Source organism: Daucus carota, chromosome 5 (assembly GCF_001625215.2).
Source record: "Daucus carota subsp. sativus chromosome 5, DH1 v3.0, whole genome shotgun sequence".
Taxonomy (NCBI): domain Eukaryota; kingdom Viridiplantae; phylum Streptophyta; class Magnoliopsida; order Apiales; family Apiaceae; genus Daucus; species Daucus carota.
The window spans coordinates 33,461,802-33,488,092 of NC_030385.2; the positions used below are offsets into that span (position 1 = coordinate 33,461,802).

The following is a 26,291-nucleotide window of genomic DNA, read 5'->3' on the forward strand; positions in this document are numbered from 1 at the left end:
CCTATCACCTGTAGCTTCCATTCGTCGTGTACACAGTGGTTGTCGGTTTTGGACTTATTCGGCTGTTGAAGAGAGGGACTCCCTCAACTGAGCGGGATTCCTTCAACTGAGCGGGACCTCGAGACAGGGTCTGGGATTGTGCTCCTGATCCGGATTATTCCATATCAGAACATCTAAAGCATCTATTAAGACAGTTCGTACAAATTACAACTGGATTAGCAATAGACCTCCAAGTAACAAAACCAGAGCATCTATATCAGACCATACAAATTAGCAATCGACCTCCAAATAAATACAACAGTGCAAAATGCAAGCAAATTGTTGATATTTTGCACCAAGGCCCATGCAAGTTCAGATAATGATCAGATCTGCATGATAATATACAAAGTTAGATAGCCCTTTGTGCCATCTGATTGAGCTTGCTGTTGTGATGTTCGGTATCTTTCGCAGATATAGAAACCTGTAGACAGCATTTAATTTGAAAATATATTCATTTAAATGAGTCCCCTACTATGTTGAATTACTGAGAGACATCGGGATACCTTTCTTGCCGCAGGCGATCTCAGGTAATGCCTAAAAGTTATTCATCTGCGTTTTTTAGCTTTCTCGGCCTTTTGTTAGCTGGCGAAGATGAGGCATCAGTTGGCCTTCCCGGTGCCTTTAACAAGAAATTGCATAGAATTAGAAATTGCAAATGAGTCTACTGATGTGCAAAATGAGCCTAACTTGTCAAATGATGTGCCAAATATATCTATTAATGTAGAGGCACAGGCAGAGCAAACTATTCCTACTGAGCAGGAAGAAGAATTTTCCTATGTGAATGTTTATGATCCTAGGAATTGGGCAAATCTTGATAATAAAACAAGAGACATGATAGTTGAAAAGGGGCCTATTAGAGAACTAAACCTTGAGTTTCCTCTTGATGATAATAATAGGCATTTTTCATATGCTTACTATTCTAGGAACTTAAAAAATGGTGAGATTAGTGACAGAAAATGGTTGATTTATTCTAAACATGTTGACAAAGTTTTTTGTTTTTGCTGCAAGTTGTTCAAATCTATTAATAACAAAAGTTTATTAGCGAGTGAAGGTTTAAGTGATTGGAAGCATATTAGTGAGAGGCTGAGACAACATGAAAATAGTACTGAACATATGAAAAATATGTTTAATTGGAATGAAATGAGGGTGCGGCTAGATAAGAATGAAACAATTGATATAGATTTGCAAGAAGCGATTACGAAAGAGAAAGATCGATGGAGGCAAGTGTTGCTTAGAATATTTTCTGCTGTGAAGTGTCTTGCTACTCATAACTTGGCATTTAGAGGATCTAATGAAAAACTATATCAAGATAGTAATGGTAATTTTCTAGGATTGATCGAAATGATAGCAGAATTTGATGTGATAATGCAAGATCATGTTAGACGCATTCAAAATCGTGAAATTCATTATAATTATCTTGGATATAAAATTCAGAATGAGTTAATTTCCCTTTTGGCCCATAGTGTGAAAAGTGCTATAGTTAAAATTATTCAAGCGGCAAAGTATTTTTCCATAATTCTTGATTGTACTCCCGATATTGCTCATCAAGAACAAATGACTCTAATAGTACGATGTGTGAATATTTCGACCCAAAAAATAAAAATTGAGGAGTACTTTTTAGAATTTTTACAAGTGGATGATACATCGGGATTAGGACTTTTTATTGAATTACAAAATGTTTTAAAGTCTCTTGATCTTAACATTGATGATATAAGGGGTCAAGGTTATGATAATGGCTCCAATACGAAAGGGAAGCACCAAGGTGTCCAAAAACGTTTACTTGAAATAAATCCAAGAGCATTATATATGCCTTGTGCTAGTCATAGTTTAAATCTTGCTCTTAGTGACATGGCACATTCTTGCACTAGAGTTGTTTCTTTCTTTGGAATTGTTCAACGCCTATATACTTTATTTTCTGGTTCTACAAAACGATGGAAAATTCTGCTTGATAATGTTCCTGGACTTACTTTGAAAAGTTTATCTAATACTCGTTGGGAGAGTCGAATTAAAAGTGTAAAACCTATTAGATTTCAGGCTCCCAAACTTAGATTGGCTTTGACAGCTTTATATGATTCTTGTGGTAATGATGCAAAATCAAAAAGTGAAGCAGAGTGTTTGTTTAATGCACTGGGCAGTTTTGAGTTTTTGCTTGGTATGACTATTTGGTGTGAAATTTTGTTTGTTATAAACAAGGTAAGTAAGAAATTACAGTCTAAGTCCATGTGTCTGGACACGACCATAGAAGAGGTTAAAGGCATGCTGTTATATTTTGAAAAGTTCAGGGAAGAAGGCTTTGCTTCTAGTATAAATATTGCGAAAACTATTGCAATTGAAATGGAAGTAGAGCCTACTCTTCCTGCAAAACGCCGTGTTATTCGAAAAAAGCATTTTGATGAAAATACTCAAGAGGATGAACTATGTCAATCACCTGAAGAGTTATTCAGACTTGAATATTTTTTGGTGGTTGTTGATATGGCAATTACTTCTTTGCAAAGTAGATTTGAGCAACTAAAAATTTTTGAAAATCTATTTGGTTTTTTGTTTGATTCTGACAAGTTAAAGTCGCTGGCTGAGAATGAATTGAGAGAATGTTGTGTTACTTTTCACTCTGCCTTTTCTTATAGTGACTCATCGGATGTTGATTTAAATGATTTGTACTCCGAACTTAAAGTATTACAATCTACTTTGCCAGATAAACTAATGTCAGCCACTGAAATTCTTGAGTTTGTTATATCTGCAGATTGTTATCCAAATGCTTTAATCGCTTATAGAATCTTTTTAACAGTTCCAGTGACGGTGGCATCAGCGGAAAGAAGTTTTTCGAAGTTAAAGTTGATAAAAACCTACTTGAGGTCTTCAATGTCACAAGAACGGCTGAACGGTCTTGCTATTATATCAATCGAAAAGGAACTTCTGGAACATATCGACTCCAATATTATCATCAATGATTTTGCATCTCGGAAAGCTCGTAGAGCTCATTTTTTATGAATTGTTGGATTGTGCATTATATCATTACTTATAAATTGTTTGGAACTTTTTTTGTAATACATTTTGGTAAAAATTTGATGATTTGAATATTTTCGAATTTTTTAGAGAGGGCCCCTATTTATTTTTTGGCATAGGGCCCCCGAAAGTTCAGGATCGGGCCTGAATGCAGTAGAAGATCCTAGAATATCGCCCGCTCGTTAAATTTTGTGCTATGTTATGTTTTTTTTCTTTTTTTTTTTTTGTCATAATAGATTGATTCGCATGGCCGGATTCGCATAAGGACAGTGGACAAGTTGTGGACGGGTATTTGGGTCACATATATGTGAAGACACGGAGGGTGCGCCCTACGGCCCTATAGCTTGGGCACGTAAAAGATCAACTTATCTGCTGAGAAAATGAAGAGCGAGAGAGGACATTTAATGCTTGAGGACGCCATTACGTATGGATGAAATTTATCGTTGATGGTCGAAGACCCGGTTTTGCATCATGACGAGCCACCCTCACTAGAAAGTAGTGGATGAAGACTAGATAAGATTTTACGTGTATTATAACAGGTTGTCCTCGTTGGGAGTTTGTGTGATCTTCTCGAAAACATATCTCAGAAAGCTCTATTTTTGTAGTATGTGTATAGTGCTCATCAGAAAATCTATTGCATTTGAGATAAGTTATGGAGCGGCGGTTGCGTGGAATTTGAAAGAATCCAAATCCAGTTGATATTTGAAAAGTCCTGAACCAATCAACATGCTTCGAGGTCGATGATCAGGCTTCATTTTATTGGGCCTCTTTAAGAAATGCGGCAGGAGGGGAAATCAAATTCGAGCGATTAAAACTACATACGTATGGCTCTTGATCTAAAAGAATACGTAGGTAAATTAGAAAAACACAAGCTGAGACTTGAGAGTATACGAAGACAACTCGAAATCCTAATTTCTGCCAGCTCTTGCTTTCATCACCACCATTCTCCAGTGTAAATTTCAAAAAACCGTCACCGTCGCATATCTTAATTTTAACCGTGAGTCTATTTTTGTTGATTACTGAATTACTCAAATCAACAAATAGTTTAGTTTAATACTCTGATCTAAACTATGAGCTGAAATATAATATAATGACGTGTGCTAACTGTTAACTGCTAATGTAATTATTCATGCAATCATGCCAGGTCCTACTCCCAATCTCTAAACTCTGAATGCCTCTACTTAGTTTCACAACTCATCTTCGAATATGAAACACTTTCATCACTCGCTCCATTAGTAAAACAACAAAACCCATATGCATACAAGCAGTAAAATACAACCCGAGACAGCTAGTTGCCAGACTAACTGTATACAAGTTCCACAAAGACTCAAGCAAGCATTGGATCATCGATGGACAAATGTATACATAAACTAGTGCACGTATGTTTATGATTTGCACATATTAACCCTTTTAGACTGGTAATAATTGAGGTAGTTATTTGGAATCTAATAATTGTTTCATTACATATATTCCTGTTGAGCATCTCCAACGGCGTTGGCTATAATCGCTGGCTAAATTGGACCTGTAAGACATTATGTAAAATTTGCTGAACCTGTAAGACATTTTGCTTCAATGGTACTGGCTATATTGGTTGGCTATAATTTAAAAATAGTATGTTATTAATATTTTAAATTGTTAAAATAAAATATATCAGTTCAATATGGTAATAAATGATGTACAATCTTCCTACAGATTTTCTTACAGACCTGTAGAGGTTCGACAAATTTAGCCATCCATAGGAGGTTGGCTAATTTTATAGACAACAGATGAGCATGGTTGGAGTTGAGTTTTTGGAGCTGTTGGCTAAATTTTTTTATTTTAAGTATGTCAACTCACCTTTTAGCCAAGAGTTTTAGATGGATGGAGATGCTCTTGGAGTTGTTATTATTGCTTGTCTCATTGTCTGCATGCTTTCTTTCTTGTGTTTATACTTTCTAGGCTTCGGCACGCAAGAGTCGTTATCATGTATCTGCAGACACGCATATACGTCTCGCACACATTTATCAATTATGAACATGCATACGGTAGATGATTTGCAATCATGAGCAATTATTTGGCAATTAGAGAGGACATAAGCAAGGTTTATGCTAATTAATTTGATTAAGTTTGAGGAATGTGCAGCTTAAAGAGGATGGATCACATTTGGTGGAATCATGCCCAAGTTGACTTGTGATTCAATCATGTTTCTCTTTTCAGAAATTGAGGTTGGTTTTTGAAATCATGATTAAGCTTCCTCTGTCCGAGGTAGTTTAGCTTGGAGACCAGAGTTTGACATGCATTCTAATACTCTTTGAAAATAAGTAGTTTAGTTTAGAGACGAGAGTTTGACATGTATTATAATACTCCTAAAAAATATAGTTTCGTAATTTTTTTAATTCTTTTTCTTTTGAATAAAAATTTGATGTTTGAATTTTTATACATAAAAAGAAAATTTCAAAAATAAATTACGGAATTATACTATATAAGAATTTTAAAATACGTGTCGAGTAGTAAAAAAACATACACAAAGGAGAGGGACGGAGGGAATATAAGACAGTACGTAAACCTTTTTATGGGAGGGGGTAAAAAATAAGGCCTCTTTTTGAAAATAACCCGGTTGTAATTTATTTTTTGAATACATATGATCCAATTATATGTGCAATTTCGTTTACGGTTCTTATGACCTGATTATTCAAATTATTGTTGTGATCTTGTATATAATTTTGAAACTAAATTTAAAGATATAGATACTTCTATAAAATTTTCAAAAAGAATATGGAATTAAGTAACATATATGGCAAACTACTCCCTCCGTCCCAAAAAGAGTGAGCCTGTTTGATTTTCACGGAGATTAAGAAAAAAGTAGTAAGTTTAGTTGAAAAGTGGTTAAAGTGGTGGGACCTATTAATATTTAATAATAGATTTGAGATAGTGGAGGAAAGTAGTGGGTGTAATAGTGTTTTTTTAATAAAAAGAGAGTATAAAATAGAGAGGTAGTGGGTGTAATAGTGAAAAGTAGTGTTCAAAAATAGTAAGTATGATAGGTTCATTCTTTTTGAGACGTCCCAAAAAGGAATAAGGTCACATAAAATGGGAGGCGGGGAGTATATTTTTTTACAACGATAATAGCATCTCTAATGATGAAAAACCATAACTAAAACCTTAGTTTTCATACCGAAAATAAAAAATATAGTCAACGCCTTCAAAAAATGAAACTTCACTCACTCCCATTCATTATCTATAATTATAGCCAACTTCCTACACGTAACTATATTTGTCAATCCACTACATGTCTATAAAAAATTAACAATCACTTATTAGAACCAATACTGTCAATACCATCAAAGCAAAATCTCTAGAAACATTAACAATCACTTATTACAACCAATACTGTCAATACCATCAAAGCAAAATATCTTATAAGTTCAGTAAATTTTATATAATGTACTACATGTCCATTTAACCCATCATTATAACTAACACCATTGGAGTCTCCAACTTGGAAATGCTCTAACTACCTTTTGATTATGTGATTTGAATTTTAATTAATAATGACACACAAAAATATTCCTATTATAAAATTTGCCAGCTAATTAATAACAAGTAGATGCGCACACAGTGAGTCCCATGTATAAAGACTTAAAAAAACACCATTTATATATTATGAAGAAATCTCCTATTAAAATATTTCATTTAATATTTGTGGCTTTTAAGTAGAAAAAGCGTCTGCTCTCTCTCTCAAAACCCTAGCCTCCGTTAAAGATTTTTGAAGGGGCTTCCATCAGTTTTCACTGGTGAAAAGCCCCAATTCCTTTTTTCTTTCTGTATTCTTGTTTTGAAATCTTATTCCCTATTCAATAAGTTCCCAATTTATTTGGGTTTTGTTTGTCTCTCCTTCTTGTGAGAGTTGATTTGTTTTATTGTGGTGTGTTTTGATGTTCTTCATGACCGAGGTTATAGATCGACATGATTTTCATGAGTTTGATTCAGATTTGAAGGTTATTATGGGATCGCATCTATGATCGATTGTTCAGAACACTCAGGTGAAAACCAATTAGATGGAAAGAAGTGTGCATATTCAAATCATCTTCAAATCGCTCAGTTGCCTCTCCAAGAAGGAAGGATTCAACAGCGATATTCTTCGACGTCTGTCCAATTTCGATTTTGTTTGTAGATACCGTATGGCTTTTAATTAATGAATTGATTCCTTTTTATTAAAAAAAAAAAAAAAGAAGAAGAAGTAGTAAAGAATATTAAGCAAGATTTAATATCATTATCGATAAAGCCAATAGCCAGGCTACTAGAGTATTCTGCCAATTGTTAAGTCCAGTATGTTGGTATAAAATCCATCCAAAAAGTTACTTTATAATTTGTAGCGTAACAAGTACTTTGATACACTTTTTGTATATATAGAAAAGTACTTTACTACTATTTGTATTTTATTAAAGATAATATAACAAAATATAAATATTATATCACTCTTTAGAAGATGAACAGGGTCAGTTGAGCAATTATACGAATGAATGGACTATTGACATCTCTCTTTCGCATTGCCTTGTAGTTTAGGAATCTAAATTAAAAATAACTAATCACATAACGACAAGACTAGAGTTCCAAAAATTTATAAGAAAAGTCAAAATATCTCGAGATATTGTATTAATATAATAATTCGATATAAGTCTTACCAACATATCATATAGTCCGATAAAAACGCAAAATAAAAAAACAAGGTTAACTAATTATCTACCACAACGGAGAAGCAATATGTTCTTCGATCTGCATATTAATCCTTCCACATTTTTCATTATTAGCTTCCTCTACCTGCTGCAGATTCGCTTTTTTAGCATCTATATATTCCTCCTCCTTTTGAATAGACGCAACTTCTTTCCACAATTCCTGCACTCTCTCTTCTCTTTTAGCTCTTGTCCCGTTAAATATACGACTCTCCTCAACATGTATAGAGAGCACCTTTTCTTTCTGTTCTAACATGTTCTTCACCTTTTCCTCCTCGCTCTTAAACATTAATAACTTGTTTAACCGATCTTTTAGCATTTGGACGTTAAATCCATGTGCATCCAAATCCTCGAGAAGTGACAACTCATCCATCATTTCTTCTCTTTTTGTATCCATATTAAAGTTTGAAATTTTTCTAACTATGTTATTATAAGTAACCATTCTAGCAAGAGCTTGCCCCTCACGGACAATCTCCTTGCAGAATTTCAGAGGACGAAAATGCGGATTCTGGGGCATTTTTTTACAGGCTTCAAAAGATTCAGCAAATTCCCAGTACTGCCTGTGCTTCTCAAATGGTAACTTCTCAATATCAGCACTAGCACCAGCGACCTCCGCAACTCCAGTTGCATGATTAACTGCAGTCATATTATAACACTTGGTTTAATAAAAATCACTAACAACACAATGATAGGATCCAGTCGGTAGATTTACCGTCTCTGCTGATTGGGGCTGTGAAACCAGTACAGGCGTCCTGAGCAGGTTCTTCGACTCGATGCCTGCAGTTCCTATATAATAAGTTTTCAGTGCTGGCTGGGACAGTTACCCCAGCAACATCTGCAACTCCATATGCATGATTAACTGCAATCATATAGTAACAACTTTGGTAAATAAAAAACCAACAAGAAAATGATAGATCCAGTCAGTAATTGTACCACCTCTGGTGATTGGAGCAGTGAAACCAATTGTTGCATCCTGAGGAGGCAAAGCCGCTTGACGCCGCTGCTTCTCAAATAATATATTTTCAGTATCAGCAGGGACAAAAGCACCAGACACATATGCAACTCCATTTGCATGATCATCTGCAATCATATGGTAAAATGGATAAACAAAATTAACCGACAACGAAATAATTGGATCCAGTCAGTAAATTTATTCACTCTGCTGATTGGGGCCATGATACCATTACATGTGTCCTGAGAAGGTACTTCCACTTGATTTTTGCGCTTCCTGGCTAACAATTCTCCAGTAGCACCAGCGACATTCACAACTCCATTTGCATGATTAACTGCAACCACATAGTAACACTTGGTTATATAAAATTCACTAACCAGAAAATGATAGATCCAGTTTGTAGTTGTACCATCTCTGTTGATTGGGGGCATGGAACTAGTTGATGCAACCTGAGCAGGTAAATCCGCTTGACACTGCTGCTTCTCAATTAATAACTTTTCAGTATCAATAGGGACAATAGGACCTGCAAGATCCCCGAATCCATTTGCATGATTAAGCGGAATCATATAACAACACTTGGTTAAATAATAAAAGAACTCACTGAATGAGAGTATTCAGTCAGTAGTTGTACCATCTCCATGGCTTCGGGCCGTGAAATCAACAAGGACATCCTGCTCGGGTGCTTCCATTTGATGAGTATTAAACTGACAAACCATATAGCGCAAGTTTAAACCTTGTACACTTTCCATTCTATCCGATGACATCACTTTTTGCTGCAATTACAAAAGAATTTAAAGTTTTCCATGATTCATTTTCAGAGATCTAGTAAAAGCAGATATTAGAGGTTATAGGAAGTGACCAAGAGCCTCAGTGTTGTCAAACAAATAAAAAATTAATAATGCGATTCATATAATCAGGTCCGATGCAACTAATCAGGTTTCCATCACGCATCATAATATGAAGAATCAAACCAAATAATTGCATGGAAGCAAATTCTCCGAGAAAGGAGTATTAAGTTTCCTAAGCACTGAAAAAGAATAAAGGTCTAAAATAAGACAGGTACAACTCAAGTACTACTCAGATCAAAACTGGCCCAAACGTCAAAGTATTTGTTCAGGACTGGCTCAAGTTCAAAGGGAGTTCCAAGAAAGGCTGCCAATATTAGCTCAATCAGTAGCCAGACCAACTTGGTTGCAAAATTTAAAAATCAAATATATATTATATATTCAAAGTACCAGACTACCAGTATAACAATTGTATTAATTCATGTTTGATACAATAGAAGGAAAAAAATGTATCATCTCAACGACAAAACTTTCGACTTTAATCTTCATATGCACACAATTAGCATATATGCATTATTTTCACTTTTCGTAATTGTTGATCAAATAAGGGTTTTTGATATCTGAACAAGCAAAACACACTAAAAAGGGTGAAGTTACTAATTAGAAGTAGTGTCAGGGCCGGCACCAACACTAAAAAGACCTTATGCTAACTTAAGGAAAAAGGCCCCCATATATAAATAACACTAATCTCATTTCTTAAAAATTGCTCTACAGGCATTTCTGGATGCAAACTCATCCATTAAACTCTCATAATCTAATATTTCTATTAGCTCTTTTTCAATAGAAAACATCGCTAAACCACTCAATCTTGCCTGACATGTTTGAGCCACTTAGTTTTTCCTCTTGGCAGAACCACTTAGTTGTTCAGGAGCCATTATATCACTAGTTTGATAACAAATTAAGAATAATAAACAATCAAATTTTAAAACATTAAATCACAAAAACGATCACCACGCCTCCACAATAAATTATTAGCATCTGCATCCTCAATGTCTATCTACATACCAACTTGTTTACATGATCACCAGTTACGACCCATAATCACCACAAAAAAATAAACAAAAAATCACCAAAAATCAACAGAAAATCAAAAAAACACCAAAGTTTGAAGAAAAATCACCAACACAGCTAATTGTATTGGTGATGAGCAGATCTAAAATAGTTTAAATCGAGAGTGATGATGAGAGATCGGAATGTGTGATAACGACGGTGGTGTGGCGGAACCGGGGGGGGGGGGGGGGGGGGGGAGATGGTAGTGTGTGGGCATCGGTTGTTCGGGCAGCATTACAGACAACCGATAGTGCGGCATCATTGGAGGAAAATGAGAGAAAGATGTATGTATGTTTGTGTGTATAACATTTTGATCGGAACTATAGTCTTCTTACTTCTATTATCATTCTTATGACTCTTGCTAGTCTCCTTACTTAACACGTCTAGGATTACTTCTATTAGTCAACTACTAACCAACTACACATGTTGATATGATTACATCCAATTAGTTCACACATATCCTTGTATAGCACACGCACACACACACACAGAGTTTGAATGACACACAAACACAATAATACTTAATTGTTCTTGAATCAACACTCAACTTAGAGATATCACACGCTAATACTTAACTATACAGACACGCACCCTCCTAACACACATACACACATTTGCCTATCACACACACACACACACATCTACGATCTACCTATTACACACACACACACCTTGCATACTCACACACACTCACACTGCCTTGCATAATTCACACACACACACACACTGCCTAGCACACATACACATAATCCCTCCCTGCACCTAATCATGCATATAAAAACACTTACATCAAAGCAAATCATCAAGTAAAGCATATAACCAATTCATAATAAAAAATGCCCATAGCCGAAGCATACGTATATCCAAATTTCTTGTTTGCTACTCTTTAACACTTCAAAATTTAAGCAAATCGATGACCCAATAACCAACAAAGTGGCTCAAACTTCAACCAGCATTCAAAAAGTATTATAACTTCAATTCATTATATCCGCCCTAAATGCAACAAAATCAACAATGAAACCCGTTACATATTAATCATCAGAGTGCTGATTTTTACACAAAATAACATGCAAGAAAGTCTGGTTTGAATACAAACATCAAAACACCGAATTTAGAAGAAAATCAAAAACCACGGTCATGGCTCCCTTTGGTCATTGCCATGACCAGTTTCCTTTCGAGGAGGCTCGATATCTCGAGCTCTCAACTCGATTGGGAACTCCCAACGCCAACCATCAACCACCTTTCCTCCCTCAACCTCACCGGAAATCAAAACCCTCCGCTCTGTGGCGGATCCAAAATTCTACCAAGGAGGGGGGCTTCATTAATATTTAAAAAAAATTACAAAAGTCTTAAAAATCTCAAATACATGATAATCCTGCGGAAGGGGAAGCACTGAAGACTGAAGTCCGGAACAAAGCAGGAGGCAGCCAGGCAGAGCAGTCAAGCAGCAAGAGAGCAATTTTTTTTTGTTGATCTTTTTACTTCACCAAGTCTCGTATGTATAATGTTCATTAGTTTAGTCAATGGGTTGGGCTCAATATAAAAAACGAATGGGCTCATTTTAGCTGGGGTGGGCTAATTTTATAAATAGACAAATTTAAGAAAAAAAGATGTTATGAACTCGGGGGTGGGCTGAAGCCCCCTGAGCCCACATTCTACATCTGCCTCTGCCTCCGCCGCAATACACACAAATATACAACAAATACACACCAATATACTCATACTTATAGATACTTACAGTTGAAGAAGTGAAGGGAGAAGGAGAGAGATGAGCGAACGAGCGTGAGAGTTGAAGTTGAGAGAAAGAGAAATGTAGAGAATTCGCGAAGAACAAGGAGTAGAGAAGAAAAAGAAAAGAGGGGTTTAACCCCTATGGACCCTAATTGAAATTTTAAAAGCTAATTGTATGATTACAAAAAAGCCCATCTGAAAATATAATTTAAAACCATTATTAAGGTCATTTTTGGTAATTGACAAATATCAAAGAACTTACATTGTATGCATATATTTAAAAATGTTAAAAAGAAATTGATTTTAATAAATTGAACCCACCAAAAATAACTTCCGAATCCATCGCTAGTTACATCTATTCTTTGTTCATTATAGAAATTGTAGACAACTATTTTATGATCTTCAAAGAAATTTATCTACATATGAATATTATTTGGTTTGTTTGAGATATTAGAGATTTGGCTTTATTACTTACATGAAAAAATAACCGGCTGAAAAGTTGAATAATTTATTTAACACCCGTAAATTAATATATACAGCTAACCGTACAACAACAAATCAAACATGACAAAACACACAAACATTTAATTAAATAAATATGAGTGAGAGGATTAGAACCGAGACCTCTTTCTAAACCGAGCTCCTATGATATAATTGAGAAATATAAAACATGATTTTATTGGATTCTAATTATCTTTAATTAAAATAGAAAATGTGATTTTATATCCAACATATAGTCCAAATAATAATATAAGAGAAGTCAAAATATCTCAAGATACTATATTAATTCGATATAAATCTTGACAACATATCATATAGTCTGACGAAAACCAAAAACAAGGGTGACTAAAAATTATCTACTGCAATGGGGAAACAATGAGTTCTTCAATCTGCATATTGATCCTCCCACGTTTTTCACCATCTCTCCTTCCGCCTTCTACACACATGTTTTTTTAGCATTGACATTCTTCTCCATCTTTAAGATCAATACAACTTCTTTATGCAACTCCTGCCCCCTCTCTTCTGCTTTAACTCTCGTCTCTTTAAACTTGCAATTCTCTTGAACATGTATAAAGAGCACCTTTTCCCTCTTTTTTAACATATTCTTCACCTCCACGTTCTTAAACATTGATATCCTGTTCAGATCTTTCAATATCTTGACTTCAAATCAATGTATCTCCAATTCCTCAAGAAGTGATAACTCATTCATGATTTCTTCTCATTTTGTGTCCAGATTAAAGTTTAAGATCTTCTTAACAAATATCACCATTATAGCAAGAGTTTGCCCCTCACGGACAATCTCCTTGCAGGACTTTAGAGAGAGGAAATGCGGATATTAGGGCATCTTTTTACAAGTTTTAAAAGATTCAACCAATTTCCAAAATCTTACTTCAAAAGATTCAATGAGGGGCAAGCTCTTGCTTGTAATTGGCTGAATCTTTTGAAGTAAAACTAGTGAAACTTCTAACAAAATGTCATAGGATCCGCATTTTCTTCGTCTAAAATCCTACAAGGAGATTGTCTGTGTATAGCAAGCTCTTTCAAGAACGGTGACCTATAAAAATGTTTTTAAGATCTTAAATTTTAATATGGACACAAAAAGAGAAGAGATCAAGGATTAGTTGCCACTTCTTGGGAAATTGGAGACACGTGGATTTCAAGTCTAGATACTAAAAGATTGGCTGAACAAGATAATAATGTTTAAGAACGAGGAGGTGAAGAACATGTTAGAACAGAGGAAAAGGGTGCTCTTTTTACATATTCAGGAGAATTGCACGTTTAAAGAGACTAGAGCTAAAGCAGAAGAGAGTGGCAGGATATCCATAAAGAAATTGAATTGATCTTAAAGCTGGAGAAGAATATCAATGCTAAAAAAGCATATGTGCAGCAGGCGAAGAGAGAGAGTGGTGAAAAACGTGAGAGGATCAATATGCAGATTGAAGAACTCATTGCTTCCCCATTGCACTAGATAATTTTTAGTCACCCTTGTTTTTGGTTTTTTTTCAGACTACCTGATATGTTGTCAAAGACTTATATCGAATTATTATATTAATATATAACTAGCCTTTAACCCGTGCGAAGCACGGGCGGTATATAATTCGTAATTTATTATTTATAACTTAAATTATAATATTATTTTATTAGTATTTTAGTATTAATTAATTGAATTTTAATTAAATTATATTAACTAATTAATTATATTTTCTCATAAAAATTCAGCTTTTATACTTTATTATCTATTTATAAATATTTTGTTGTTATTAATATGTAGATAGTATATTTGTCGTGTAACGGATTAGAGTTAAAAAGACTTATACGAAGGATCTTGTTTTAAAATAAAAAAGATATTCAAAATTGTATATTTATAACTTTATTTTTAACATCATTATAATTATAATTTTTTTCTGAAATATTATATGATGATGTATTATGATGAGCATTTTTAGTATATGAAACTATTTAACAGTGTAAGAGTTATAGAGCTGCACATGTTATAGAATTTTAGTTTCAGAAGGAGAGTACCAAATCAAAAAAACATAACGAAGACATGACCATACCAAAATTTTGTACGACTACAAATTATACCCAAGTTGGCTTATTATAGTATATATATATATAATAATAATAGTATAGATGTCTCGAGATATTTTGACTTCTCTTATTATTATTTGAATTATATGTTGGATATACAAACACATGTTTTGTTGTAATTAAGGATAATAAGATAATAAAATCATGTTTTATATCAACTCAATTATATCATAATAGCTCAGTTTTAAAAAAGATCTCGGTCTTCATAGAAATTGTAGACAACTATTTTATGACCTTCAAAGAAATTTTATCTACATATGAATATTATTTGATTAGATTAAGATGTTGGAGATTTGACTGCATTACTTAAATAAAATAATAACAAACTGAAAAGTCAAATAATATATTTAACACCCCATAAATAATATATACATTTAACAGAACAACAACAAATAATACAAACATTAAATTAAATAAATAAGTATGAGTGAGAGGATTTGAACGGAGACCTACCGAGCTCCTGTGATATAATTGAGAAGATATAAAACATGATTTTATTATATTCTATTATTCTTAATTACAAAGGAACATGTGTTACCATATCCAACATATAATCCAAATAATAATAAGAGAAGTCAAAATATCTCGAGATACTATATTAATTCGATATAAGTCTTGACAAAAATCAAAAACAAGGTAGACTAAAAATTATCTAATGCAACGGGGAAGCAATGAGTACTCCAATCTACATATTGATCCACCCACGTTTTCACCATTCTTCTCATGCTGCACATATGCTTTTTTAGCATTAATATTCTTCTCTATCTTTAAGACCAATGCAACTTCTTCCGCAAATCCTGCCCCCTCTCATCAGCCTTAGCTCTCGTCTCTTTAAACATGCGATTCTCCTTAACATTTACAGAGAGCACCCTTTCCCTCTATTCTAACATGTTCTTCACCTTCTCCTCGTTCTTAAACATTAGTAACTTGTTCGGCCGATCTTTTAGCATTTGGACCTCAAATCCATGTGTATCCAAATCCTCAAGAAGTGACAAATCATCCATCATTTCTTCTTCTTCTTTTGTGTTCATATTAAAGTTTAAGATTTTCTTAACTATGTTGTTATACGTAACCATTCTAGCAAGAAGCAATATGTTCTTCGATCTACATATTAATCCTTCCACATTTTTCACTATTAGCTTCCTCTACCTGCTGCAAATACGCTTTTTAAGCATCTATATACTTATCCTTCTTTAAAATAAATGCAACTTCTTTCCACAGTTCCTGCACCCTCTCTTCTCCTTTACTCTTGTCCCTTTAAATATACGATTCCCCTCAACATGTACAAGGAGCACCCTTACCCTCTGTTCTAACATGTTCTTCAACTTTTCCTCCTCGCTCTTAAACATTAATAAATTGTTCAACAGATCTTTTAGCATTTTGACTTTAAATCCATATGCATCCAAATCCTCCAGAAGTGACAACTCATCCATCATTTCTTCTCTTTTTGTATCCATATTAAAGTTTGAATTCTTCCTAACTATGTTATTATAAGTAACCATTCCAGCAAGAGTTTGCCCCTCACGGACAATCTCTTTACAGGATTTTGGAGGAAGGAAATTCGGATCATGGGACATTTTTTTAAAAAGCTTGAAAAGATTCAACCAATTCCCGAAATTTCAAATGATTCAGTTATGGGCAAGCACTTGCTTGTAATTGTTGAATCCTTTATAGCAAAAATTCTGGGAATTTAATGAATCGTTTGAAGCTTGTAAAATAATGCCCCCGGATCCACATTTCCTTCTACTAAAATCCTGCAAGGAGATTGTCCGTGAGGGGCAAGCTCTTGCTAGAATGGTTACTTATAATAACATAGTTAGGAAGATTTCAAACTTTAATATGGATACAAAAAGAGAAGAAATGATGGATGAGTTGTCACTTCTGGAGGATTTGGATGCACATGGATTTAAAGTCCAAATGCTAAAAGATCGGTTGAACAAGTTACTAATGTTTAAGAGCGAGGAGGAAAAGTTGAAGAACATGTTAGAACAGAGAAAAAGGGTGCTCTCTGTACATGTTGAGGAGAATCGTATATTTAAAGGGACAAGAGCTAAAGGAGAAGAGAGGGTGCAGGAATTGTGGAAAGAAGTTGCATTTATTTAAAAGAAGGAGAAATATATAGATGCTAAAAAAGCGTATCTGCGGCAGGTGGAGGAAGTTAATAGTGAAAAATGTGGAAGGATTAATATGTAGATCGAAGAACATATTGCTTCTTGCTAGAATGGCTACGTATATCAACATAGTTAAGAAAATCTTAAAACTTTAATCTGGACACAAAAAAAGAAGAAATGATAGGATGATTTGTCACTTCTTGAGGATTTGGATACACATGGATTTGAAGTCCAAATGCTAAAAGATCGGCTGAACAAGTTACTAATTTTTAAGAACGAGGAGGAGAAGGTGAAGAACATGTTTGAACAGAGGGAAAGGATGCTCTCTGTACATGTTGAGGAGAATCGCGTGTTTAAAAAGACAAGAGCTAAGGCTGATGAGTGGGGCAGGAGTTGCGTAAAGAAATTGAATTGATCTTAAAGATGGAGAAGAATATAAATGCTAAAAAAACATTTGTGCAACAGGCTGAGGGAGAGAATAGTGAAAAACGTGAGAGGATCAATATGCAAATTGAAGATCTCATTGCTTCCTCGTTACAGTAGATAATTTTTAGTCACCATTGTTTTTGGTTTTTTCAGACTATCTGATATTTGTCAAGACTTATATCGAATTATTATATGAATATAGTATTTCGAGATATTTTAGTTTCTCTTACTATTATATTGAATTATATGTTGGATATACATACACATGTTTTGTTGTAGTTAAGGATAATTAAATAATAAAATCATCTTTTATATCGTCTCAATTATATCATTGGAGCTCGGTTTAGAAAAGAATCTCGGTCTTCATAGAAATTGTAAACAAATATTTCATGACCTTTAAAGAAATTTTATCTACATAAAAATATTATTTGATTTTTTTAATAGATTGGAGATTCGACTGTTTTACTTCAATAAAAAAATAACTGATAAAAAGTCGAAAAATTTATTTAACTCCCCTAAAATATATATACAACTAATCGAACAACAACAAATCAACCAACATGACAAAACATATAAACATTTAATTACATAAATATGAGTTGGAGAATTTGAACCGAGACCTTTTTCTAAACCAAGCTCCTATGATATAATTGATAAGATATAAAACATGATTTTATTATATTCAAATTATTCTTAATGACAACGGAAAAAGTGTTTACAAATCCAAATAATAATAAGAGAAGTCCAAATATCTCGAGATACTATATTAATACGATATAAGTCTTGACAATGTATCATATAGTCTGACAAATATCAAAAACAAGGGAGACTAAAAATTATCTAATGCAACGGGGAAGCAATGAGTACTTTAATCTACATATTAATTCACCCACGTTTTCACCATTCTCCTCATGCTGCACAGATGCTTTTTTAGCATTAATATTTTTCTCTATCTTTAAGACCAATGCAACTTCTTCCGCAAATCCTGCCCCCTCTCATCAGCCTTAGCTCTCGTCTCTTTAAACATGCGATTCTCCTGAACATGTACAAAGAGCACCCTTTCCCTCTGTTCTAACATGTTCTTCACCTTCTCCTCCTCGTTCTTAAACATTAGTAACTTGTTCGGCCGATCTTTTAGCATTTGGACTTCAAATCCACGTGTATCCAAATCCTAAAGAAGTGACGAATCATCCATCATTTCTTCTTCTTTTGTGTCCATATTAAAGTTTAAGATTTTCTTAACTATGTTGTTATACGTAACCATTCTAGCAAGAGCTTGCCCCTCACGGACAATCTCCTTGCAGGATTTAGAGGAAGGAAATTTGGATCACAGGACATTGTTTTTTACAAGCTTGAAAAAATTCAACCAATTCCCGAAATTTCAAAAGATTCAGTTATGGGCAAGCACTTGCTTGTAATTTGTTGAATCCTTTAAAGCAAAAATTCTGGGAATTTAATGAATCTTTTGAAGCTTGTAAAATAATGCCCCCGGATCCACATCCTTCCACTAAAATCCTGCAAGAAGATTGTCCGTGAGGGGCAAGCTCTTGCTAGAATGGTTACTTATAATAACATAGTTAGGAAAATTTCAAACTTTAATATGGATACAAAAAGAGAAGAAATGATGGATGATTTGTCACTTCTTCAGGATTTGGATGCACATGGATTAAAGTCCAAATGCTAAAAGATCGGTTGAACAAGTTATTAATGTTTAAGAGCGAGGAGGAAAAGTTGAAGAACATGTTAGAACAGAGGGAAAGGGTGCTCTCTGTACATGTTGAGGAGAATCGTATATTTAAAGGGACAAGAGCTAAAAGAGAAGAGAGGGTGCAGGATTTGTGGAAAGAAATTGAATTGATCTTAAAGATGGAGAAGAATATCAATGCTAAAAAAGCATCTGTGCAGCAGGCGGAAGGAGAGAATGGTGAAAAACGTGGGAGGATCAATATGCAGATCGAAGAACTCATTGCTTCCCCGTTGTAGTAGATAATTTTTAGTCTCCCTTGTTTTTTATTTTTGTTGGACTATATGATATATTGTCAAGACTTATATCGAATTAATATAGTATCTCAAGATATTTTGACTTCTCTTTTTAATATTTGGATTATATGTTGGATATACAAACACATGTTTTGTTGTAGTTAAGGGTATATGATAAAATCATGTTTTATATCTTCTCAATTATATCATACGAGCTCGGTTTAGAAAAAATTGTCGGTTCAAATCCTCCCACCCATATTTATTTATTTGTTTAAATGTTTGTGTGTTTTTTCATGTTGTTTGATGTTTTGTTATCCTTTTAATTGTATTATACAATTTGTATATATTATTTAAGGAGTGTTAAATAAATTGTTCGACTTTTCAGCCGGCTATTTTTTCATTAAGTAATAAAGTCAAATCTCCGATATCTTAAACAAAGCAAATAATATTTATCTATAGATAAAATTTCTTTTGAAGATCATAAAATAGTTGTCTACAATATCTATGAAGACCAAAATATAGTTGTAATTAGTGAAGGATCCGAAAGTTACTTTTGTTGGGGTGATTTTATTAAAAAAATTAAAATCAATTTCTTTTTAACATTTTTAAATATATACGTATAATAAATCATGAGAATCGTGAAGATCCTAATCCTAACATGACCCAAGAGCTCATCCGCCAACAAACAATCATTTTGGCTCAACTACTTCAACAACTTCCTCTCCCAACCACAACAACCTTTTAAGTCTTTCCAAGCGGTCAAACCTCCTGAATTTCCGAGAAACCAAGAAGCCGTGGAAGCCCATCCTTGGTTGAAAGAAGTGGAGAAGCTGTTTGCCCTAGTGAATGTGAATGGGGAGAAGAATGAAGGATTTGCTACATACTTTCTAAGAGTCAAGTCAAGTTATTGGTGGGAATCGGCAAGGACTCTAGAAACCACTGAGATTATAACCTTAGATAGATTCAAAAAGATATTCTTAGATAAATACTTCCCGAGGTATATGGAGACACAGATGGAGTTGAGATTTTTCAATTTGAAACAAGAGAACATGACTATTACTGATTATAAAAAGAAAATTACAAAGTTGGCAAGATTTGTTAGTGAGGCAAGTTTTGTTAGTGATTACGTAGACACAGATGAGAAGAAAGCAAAAGGTTTCAACAATAATCGAAGACATGGCCCAAAAGTAGAGTAGCTACATTTGAACTAACCACATACGCTGGAGTGGTCTAGAAAGCGATGGTAATCGAAGGGGAGAGTGATCAAAATCAAAGAGAAAAGAATATTAAAAAGAGAAAGATCAACAATGCCGACAAAGGTTCAAGTCCCGTTATGAATGCTCATAGGCCGGGCCCGAGAATTTCAAAATGAGAGAAATCGATAACAAAACCAAGGAAACCAACCTCAACGGCCCGGTGGATAGAAACCCCCTCCATCAATAGTTCCAGAATGTAAGATTTGCTCAAAGAGGCGCACAAGAGTATGCAATAAGGCAAAATTCGTTTCTTAGTTATTTAGGAGCCATTATATCATTAGTTTGATAACAAATTAAGAATAATAAACAATCATAATTTAAAAACATTAAACCCTGAAAGTGCTGTAATTTTGAAAAAATGAGGATAAATACCTGAGTTGTAATTCAGTTGGCACTTTTTGATTTGCACTTAGAGGGTTGTAATCTTGATCTTTACTGCCTTTGCCCTGGTGCCCAATAAATAACGAAAAAAACAGAGACTTTCAGCGTGTTTGTGGAGTAGTGGTGTGCTGAGATAGAACAGATATAGATAAGATTATATAATTTAATTAACATGTATATGTAATTGGATTTTTTTGGGGCCCCTTTTTTGGCAGGCCCCATGCCATTGCATGACCGCATGGGGTTAAAGCCGGGTCTGAGTAGTGTATATCTATATGACAGAAAAATCGTATCATCTTGTGGCTAATATAATGAAAATACATAACTTAAAAAGAACCGCAAAGATTTAAATTGTGACTTAGTACACAAGCTGAAATTTACTACACACAAGTACGCACAAGTAGGTATGTGTGTGGGGTCACTAAAATCATATTTAGAACTATTCTGCAGGGAAGATAGAATTGAGATGTCAAGCATCAGTAGTAAAGAGTATATCACACTATGTATGCAAAAGGGATATTTGGAAATAATTTTTCTAAGTTTGGACCTATACCAAAAATGGACCACATATCGAATTAAGGCATAGATTATGTAACAAAACTACATATGTTATATTAATCGAGCGGAATGTCAAACTTACCAAAATCATACATTCAATAAAATGTCAGATGGCGAAGTAATTAGGGTTTTAAATCAATGGAACTGGTGAGGATTTTAAATAAGGTAAACATGAGTACTAATATGTACTTATGGAGAAGATTAGTTTAAGTAATCATTAGAAAAAAGTTGAATTAATTGTAGGTTAATAAGTATAGTAAGAATATATTGATGAAAAGACATTAATTGCATAATAATGATTTAGTATAAAAGACAAGAATAACCCTTAAACACATGAAATTATATAGAATAGACAAGGGCGTATCTGACTTTTTGAATCAATTTGCTCACTGTTGTCCTATATCTAGAATAGATTTCATTTCACCCTTCATTTATCTTAAATGATTTAAGCCAAATTCGTTTTTTTTAAACACCTTTTAACATAGTAAAAAGAGTCTTCTGGGTTTCTGTTTTGGACCTGGGACAACCTCTATTGAGGATGATAAGTTGATTGTAAATTCGAAGGTAATTTTAACTTAAATGTGTGTTGCACAAACAGGTCCCAACTCCTGAGTCATTATAGTCATTATAATATATTAGTTGACATTCTAACTGGGTTTTCCTGGACATCAACAAAGACTAGCAATTGCTAAGAACCCTTTGAGTCTTCTTCATTGAAGCTAGCCTCAACAAAAGAATTAACAAGACCGTCATGGTTACAGGTTTCATCATAGTAGCTAGTTCGAATCCATAAAAGCTTGTAAATGGACAATCAATGATATAGGAGGAGTCCAGACATTTCATTTTGATCTCTTTTCTTAAGGAAACACACATAAAAAAAATTTATAAGTAAGATGTAAAACATGGATCATGTGATGCCAATAAATTCCATGTTACTTCAGATGGGGTATGGTCTGTTGGAGACTCGGATAATCTCAGAATTGGGAACACAGACATGCATGTCCTCTTATTTTTTGGGTACAGGGACACGGCATATTATATTAATAATGAAGTATAGTAGAAAAACATCCAACAAAATTAACAATAGAGCTCACATGGTGCTTTAAAGATAGTATTCTAAATCCTTTTACCGTATGTAGTGGTCTACCAATCAATTGACCCTTGTTAGTTTCTGCCGTGGTTTGAGCGATATTGATGATCTGACAACTGGAGTTGGATTTAAAAATCAATAAGGTTAAGGCCAAAATCAGAACCTCAAATGCTCACAGAACGATATACTCCTGCGGTATAGATAATTAGGATAACATGTACCTAAGTAAATCAATATTTTTTAAGAAAAAAACAAAGATAAGAGTGTAGGTGCCTAGTGCGGAGATTCAAGAATTTTACAAATATGGTGAGGGGTACACCACACACACACACACACACATATATACATATATTACAATAGTCATCCATTTCATCTTGTAGTACGGAATGATATCCATTAGCAAAACTAAAAACTCAACGCAAAAAAAAAAGATTTGAGGAGAAACTTCATCCAAGTATGAAAAGTAGGAGGTTTAGACTAACACGATACAAACAACATAGTACAAATATAAGTAAAAACTAATAACTGAAAAAATATATATGTATATATATGATCACAAATATATCAAAATCCTTTTATGCAACGATATGGTTTTTGCTTAAACAAAAAACCAAAATTCATAATATATGTCACTTTTGCCACCCCATGCTCTAAATACAGGGTCACAGCGTGGAGCAACCCATGTGCCCCTGGGACCCCACACTCAATACGTGGTATGTTAAGTAATTCACGCACCCTCAACTTTCTAGATTAAGAAAATTAAGAACCAAAATACATAATTATTGTAGACCATGCGACACTCTCCGAGAATAAACACATGGTACGAGCTTAAAGAAATTCAAAAAATTGAAACCTGACATTTTCCAAACAAGTCGGGCTAATTTTTTACTGATTGATAGTTACTGGTTCTCACCTTTAAATTTTACATGTTATTCATATGCATCTTTCTATTTTTTTCTTATCCTGGAGGTATATAGAGGTCAAGTTTTGCATACATCTGACCCTTACCCTACTACATCTAACCCTTCTTGTACTATACCATACGACTCACAATACACTTGGTAGGTTTCGTTTAGTTTACTTCAACTCCATCTCCAGTACAGATGGGATAAAAAGGCGGTAAAAAATTTTCAATGTCATAAACTCTAGCTATCATGAAAGTACAATACTCGGGAAAAAAAAACTAGTAAATTACTATATATACATGTGTGTGTGTGTGTGTGTGATTTCATATATATTAAATGTTACCATTTGAAGCTTCTCCGGTAGGTTGAATGTGCAGATCCACATGCGATGTGACCAACTTAAAACTTGAAACCCCCAAATAACTTGAGTAAGCAAGGTTATAACTTTTTAAGGAGTTGAATCATGAGGCTTGAGCACCGCCCATACCTTGAAAACTTATCATCCATGCCTTTCACCTAAGAAGTCTGGATCTTTTTGAGTCAGTCCCTTATTATCCAAGAGATTATGCACTGTGACACTCTCTAGGCAATACAAGCCTAGAAAATTCAAACATACAATAACTACCATGCTATATGAGAATGAGATACAAATCAATGTAACTAGAAACATTAGTACTAATCAGCGGACGGCTAATGTACAGGAGGGGTATTATCTTAATGCAAAAATAACTGCAACGTGCAAACATAATGCTACATATCATATTGCCATCCATGAATTTATCATAACATACTAAACCATTGCATTGCCTGCTGTGTAAAATACTAAACAAAATTAAACTTCCAAGTTGTATGATTGTACTTAACAGCCAAATCAAAAGGGCAGGAATTACCAAAAGCACAATCACGTACAAGTATAAGCTTATATATGAAAGAAATGTTACCATGAGAAGATTCTGGCGAGGAATGAAGAAACCCAGATTGAATTAAGTAGAGCAGCACCCATATAGAGAAAATCCATCAACCACAGCTTAAGGCTAAAATTTTTTGATCTTTTGAAAAATTAGAGGTTTTGAAACCCTTATGTAACATACTTTGTGAACGAAGACAACCCATTTATCACCTAGAACACAGGGGATTGTTTTGGGGAGAAGGGCTTCTTGTGTTTTTGGGGCTGTGGAAACCAAAGAACACGTTGTTAATTTGCTTGCTTCACCCATGGAAGTGTATACGCGTGTGTTGGGTTTCTGGTTAAATACGCACAATGGAGCAGGGTGTATTCAAGGCGGATTCCCCGAGATTATAAAGATTTTTTCATTCATGGCCCCTCAATTGTTTACATTGGAGGGGGACACGGAGACGAAGACAATGTATGAAAAATGAGTAAAGTTAGATGAAAAGTGGGTAAAGTGGTGGGACCTACCAATATTTAATAGTAGATTTGAGATAGTGGAGGAAAGTAGTGGGTGTAATAGTAGTTTTTATTGTTAAATATGAGATAGTGGAGGAAGATAGTGGGTGTAATGATGAGAAAAACTTACTATTTATAGTAACGTAAAGAAATGAGAGGGACATCCCAAAATAATAACCGTAAAGAAATGAGAGGGACAGAGGGAGTATCTTAAATTCCGAATATAAGAATATATTAAAATTTAGGATATTTAATTCTGGTTTTCAATTATCAATTATGTATAAAAATATGAGGATATTTGATTGAAATTATTTCAGGGATGTATTTCATTAAGATTTTAGAAGATTTTTTACATTCATAAAAGTCGGGGTATTCAATTTGAATTTTAAAAATTTATTAGAATCTTGGAATATTCAATTAAGATTTTATTAAGATTTTAAATTATAATACAAAATCTTGTGGTATTCGATTAGAATTTTAAATTATGTTTAAAATTTTTGATGATATTCAATTGGGATGGTTTAAAATCCATTAAAATTTAATGATATTCAAATATTGATGAATTTTTTTAGAATTCATAAAATGATGAATTTTGTGGAATTTTTCGGTGTATTTTAAGTTTTTTGAAAACCCACCAAAATCCATAAAATTTTAAAGTATTGTACGTAAATCTTAAAATATCTATATCAATTCGGCGACATATCAAGAACCTATAAAATCAAAATCAAACACAGTTTATTAAAATTTATAGACTAAAACCAGATCTATTAAAATCCAAGTTGAATACCTTGATACACTAAGACAGTTTTTTTTAATTATTTATTATATCCAAGGATATTCAGCACGAATCTTTAAAAATATATCAAAATTTTAAAGTATTCAATTTGGATTTTAAATTTGTTACAAAATCCGGCAGCTTTCAATCAGAATTTTAAGTTATGCTTCAAAGTTCAATACTCCCTCCGTTCTTAAATATCTGCCTTTTGACTTTTGGGCACACATCTTAACGTGTTTTGACTATATAGTTAAAAATATTATTTTTGAATTTTTTTTTTGAATAAAAATATCATATCAACACTTTATTCACAAAAAGAAATACTTGAAAATAACATCTCTAGCTATATGATCAAAGCACCTTAAAATGTGTGCCGAAAAGTCAAAAGGCAGATATTCAAGAACGGAGAGAGTAGTATTCAGCTGTGATTGTTTAAAATTCATTAAAATCTAATGGTATTCAAATGTTGATGAATTT

At 33.7% G+C, this 26,291-nt stretch overlaps 2 protein-coding genes across 10 annotated transcripts; one reads left to right on the top strand and one right to left on the bottom strand.

The window, feature by feature from the left end:
* The first annotated feature begins 870 nt into the window (after positions 1 to 870).
* LOC108221621 (uncharacterized) lies at positions 871 to 3,027 on the top strand. The gene is made up of 3 exons (XM_064094009.1): positions 871 to 1,265; positions 1,323 to 1,503; positions 1,726 to 3,027. Exons 1-3 carry the CDS (start codon positions 871 to 873, stop codon positions 3,025 to 3,027), a joined length of 1,878 nt encoding a protein of 625 aa, XP_063950079.1.
* Positions 3,028 to 7,641: 4,614 nt separating this feature from the next.
* Positions 7,642 to 24,919, bottom strand: LOC108224036 (DUF724 domain-containing protein 6). 9 transcript variants are annotated; one of them, XM_064093555.1, is made up of 10 exons: positions 24,573 to 24,917; positions 23,975 to 24,156; positions 22,767 to 22,842; positions 21,070 to 21,143; positions 9,338 to 9,479; positions 9,116 to 9,229; positions 8,936 to 9,040; positions 8,691 to 8,834; positions 8,467 to 8,613; positions 7,642 to 8,390 (listed from the first exon to the last, which is right to left on the bottom strand). In XM_064093555.1, the coding sequence occupies exons 5-10, from the start codon at positions 9,468 to 9,470 to the stop codon at positions 7,765 to 7,767; spliced, it is 1,269 nt and encodes a 422-aa protein (XP_063949625.1). In that variant the 5' UTR covers positions 9,471 to 9,479; positions 21,070 to 21,143; positions 22,767 to 22,842; positions 23,975 to 24,156; positions 24,573 to 24,917; the 3' UTR covers positions 7,642 to 7,764. The 9 variants fall into 9 exon arrangements, with proteins under 9 accessions (XP_063949625.1, XP_063949623.1, XP_063949622.1 ...); XM_064093553.1 differs by lacking the exons at positions 21,070 to 21,143; positions 22,767 to 22,842 and having other exon boundaries at positions 8,942 to 9,040; positions 23,975 to 24,036; positions 24,119 to 24,228; positions 24,573 to 24,919; XM_064093552.1 differs by lacking the exons at positions 21,070 to 21,143; positions 22,767 to 22,842 and having other exon boundaries at positions 23,975 to 24,036; positions 24,119 to 24,156; positions 24,573 to 24,918.
* Positions 24,920 to 26,291: the final 1,372 nt, after the last annotated feature.

Excerpts from the sequence above, each read along its gene's own strand:
- LOC108221621 (XM_064094009.1), top strand. The coding sequence starts at position 871 with ATGATAGTTGAAAAGGGGCCTATTAGAGAACTAAACCTTGAGTTTCCT. Across the intron at positions 1,266-1,322 it reads AAAGATCGATGGAGGCAAGT|AGGATCTAATGAAAAACTAT; the intron begins GTTGCTTAGAAT and ends CTTGGCATTTAG. Across the intron at positions 1,504-1,725 it reads TTTCCCTTTTGGCCCATAGT|TCTCTTGATCTTAACATTGA; the intron begins GTGAAAAGTGCT and ends AATGTTTTAAAG.
- LOC108224036 (XM_064093552.1), bottom strand. Across the intron at positions 9,480-23,974 it reads TACCGGAGAAGCTTCAAATG|CAAAAAGTGATGTCATCGGA; the intron begins GTAACATTTAAT and ends TTGTAATTGCAG. Across the intron at positions 8,391-8,466 it reads AGCCCCAATCAGCAGAGACG|TTAATCATGCAACTGGAGTT; the intron begins GTAAATCTACCG and ends ATATGACTGCAG.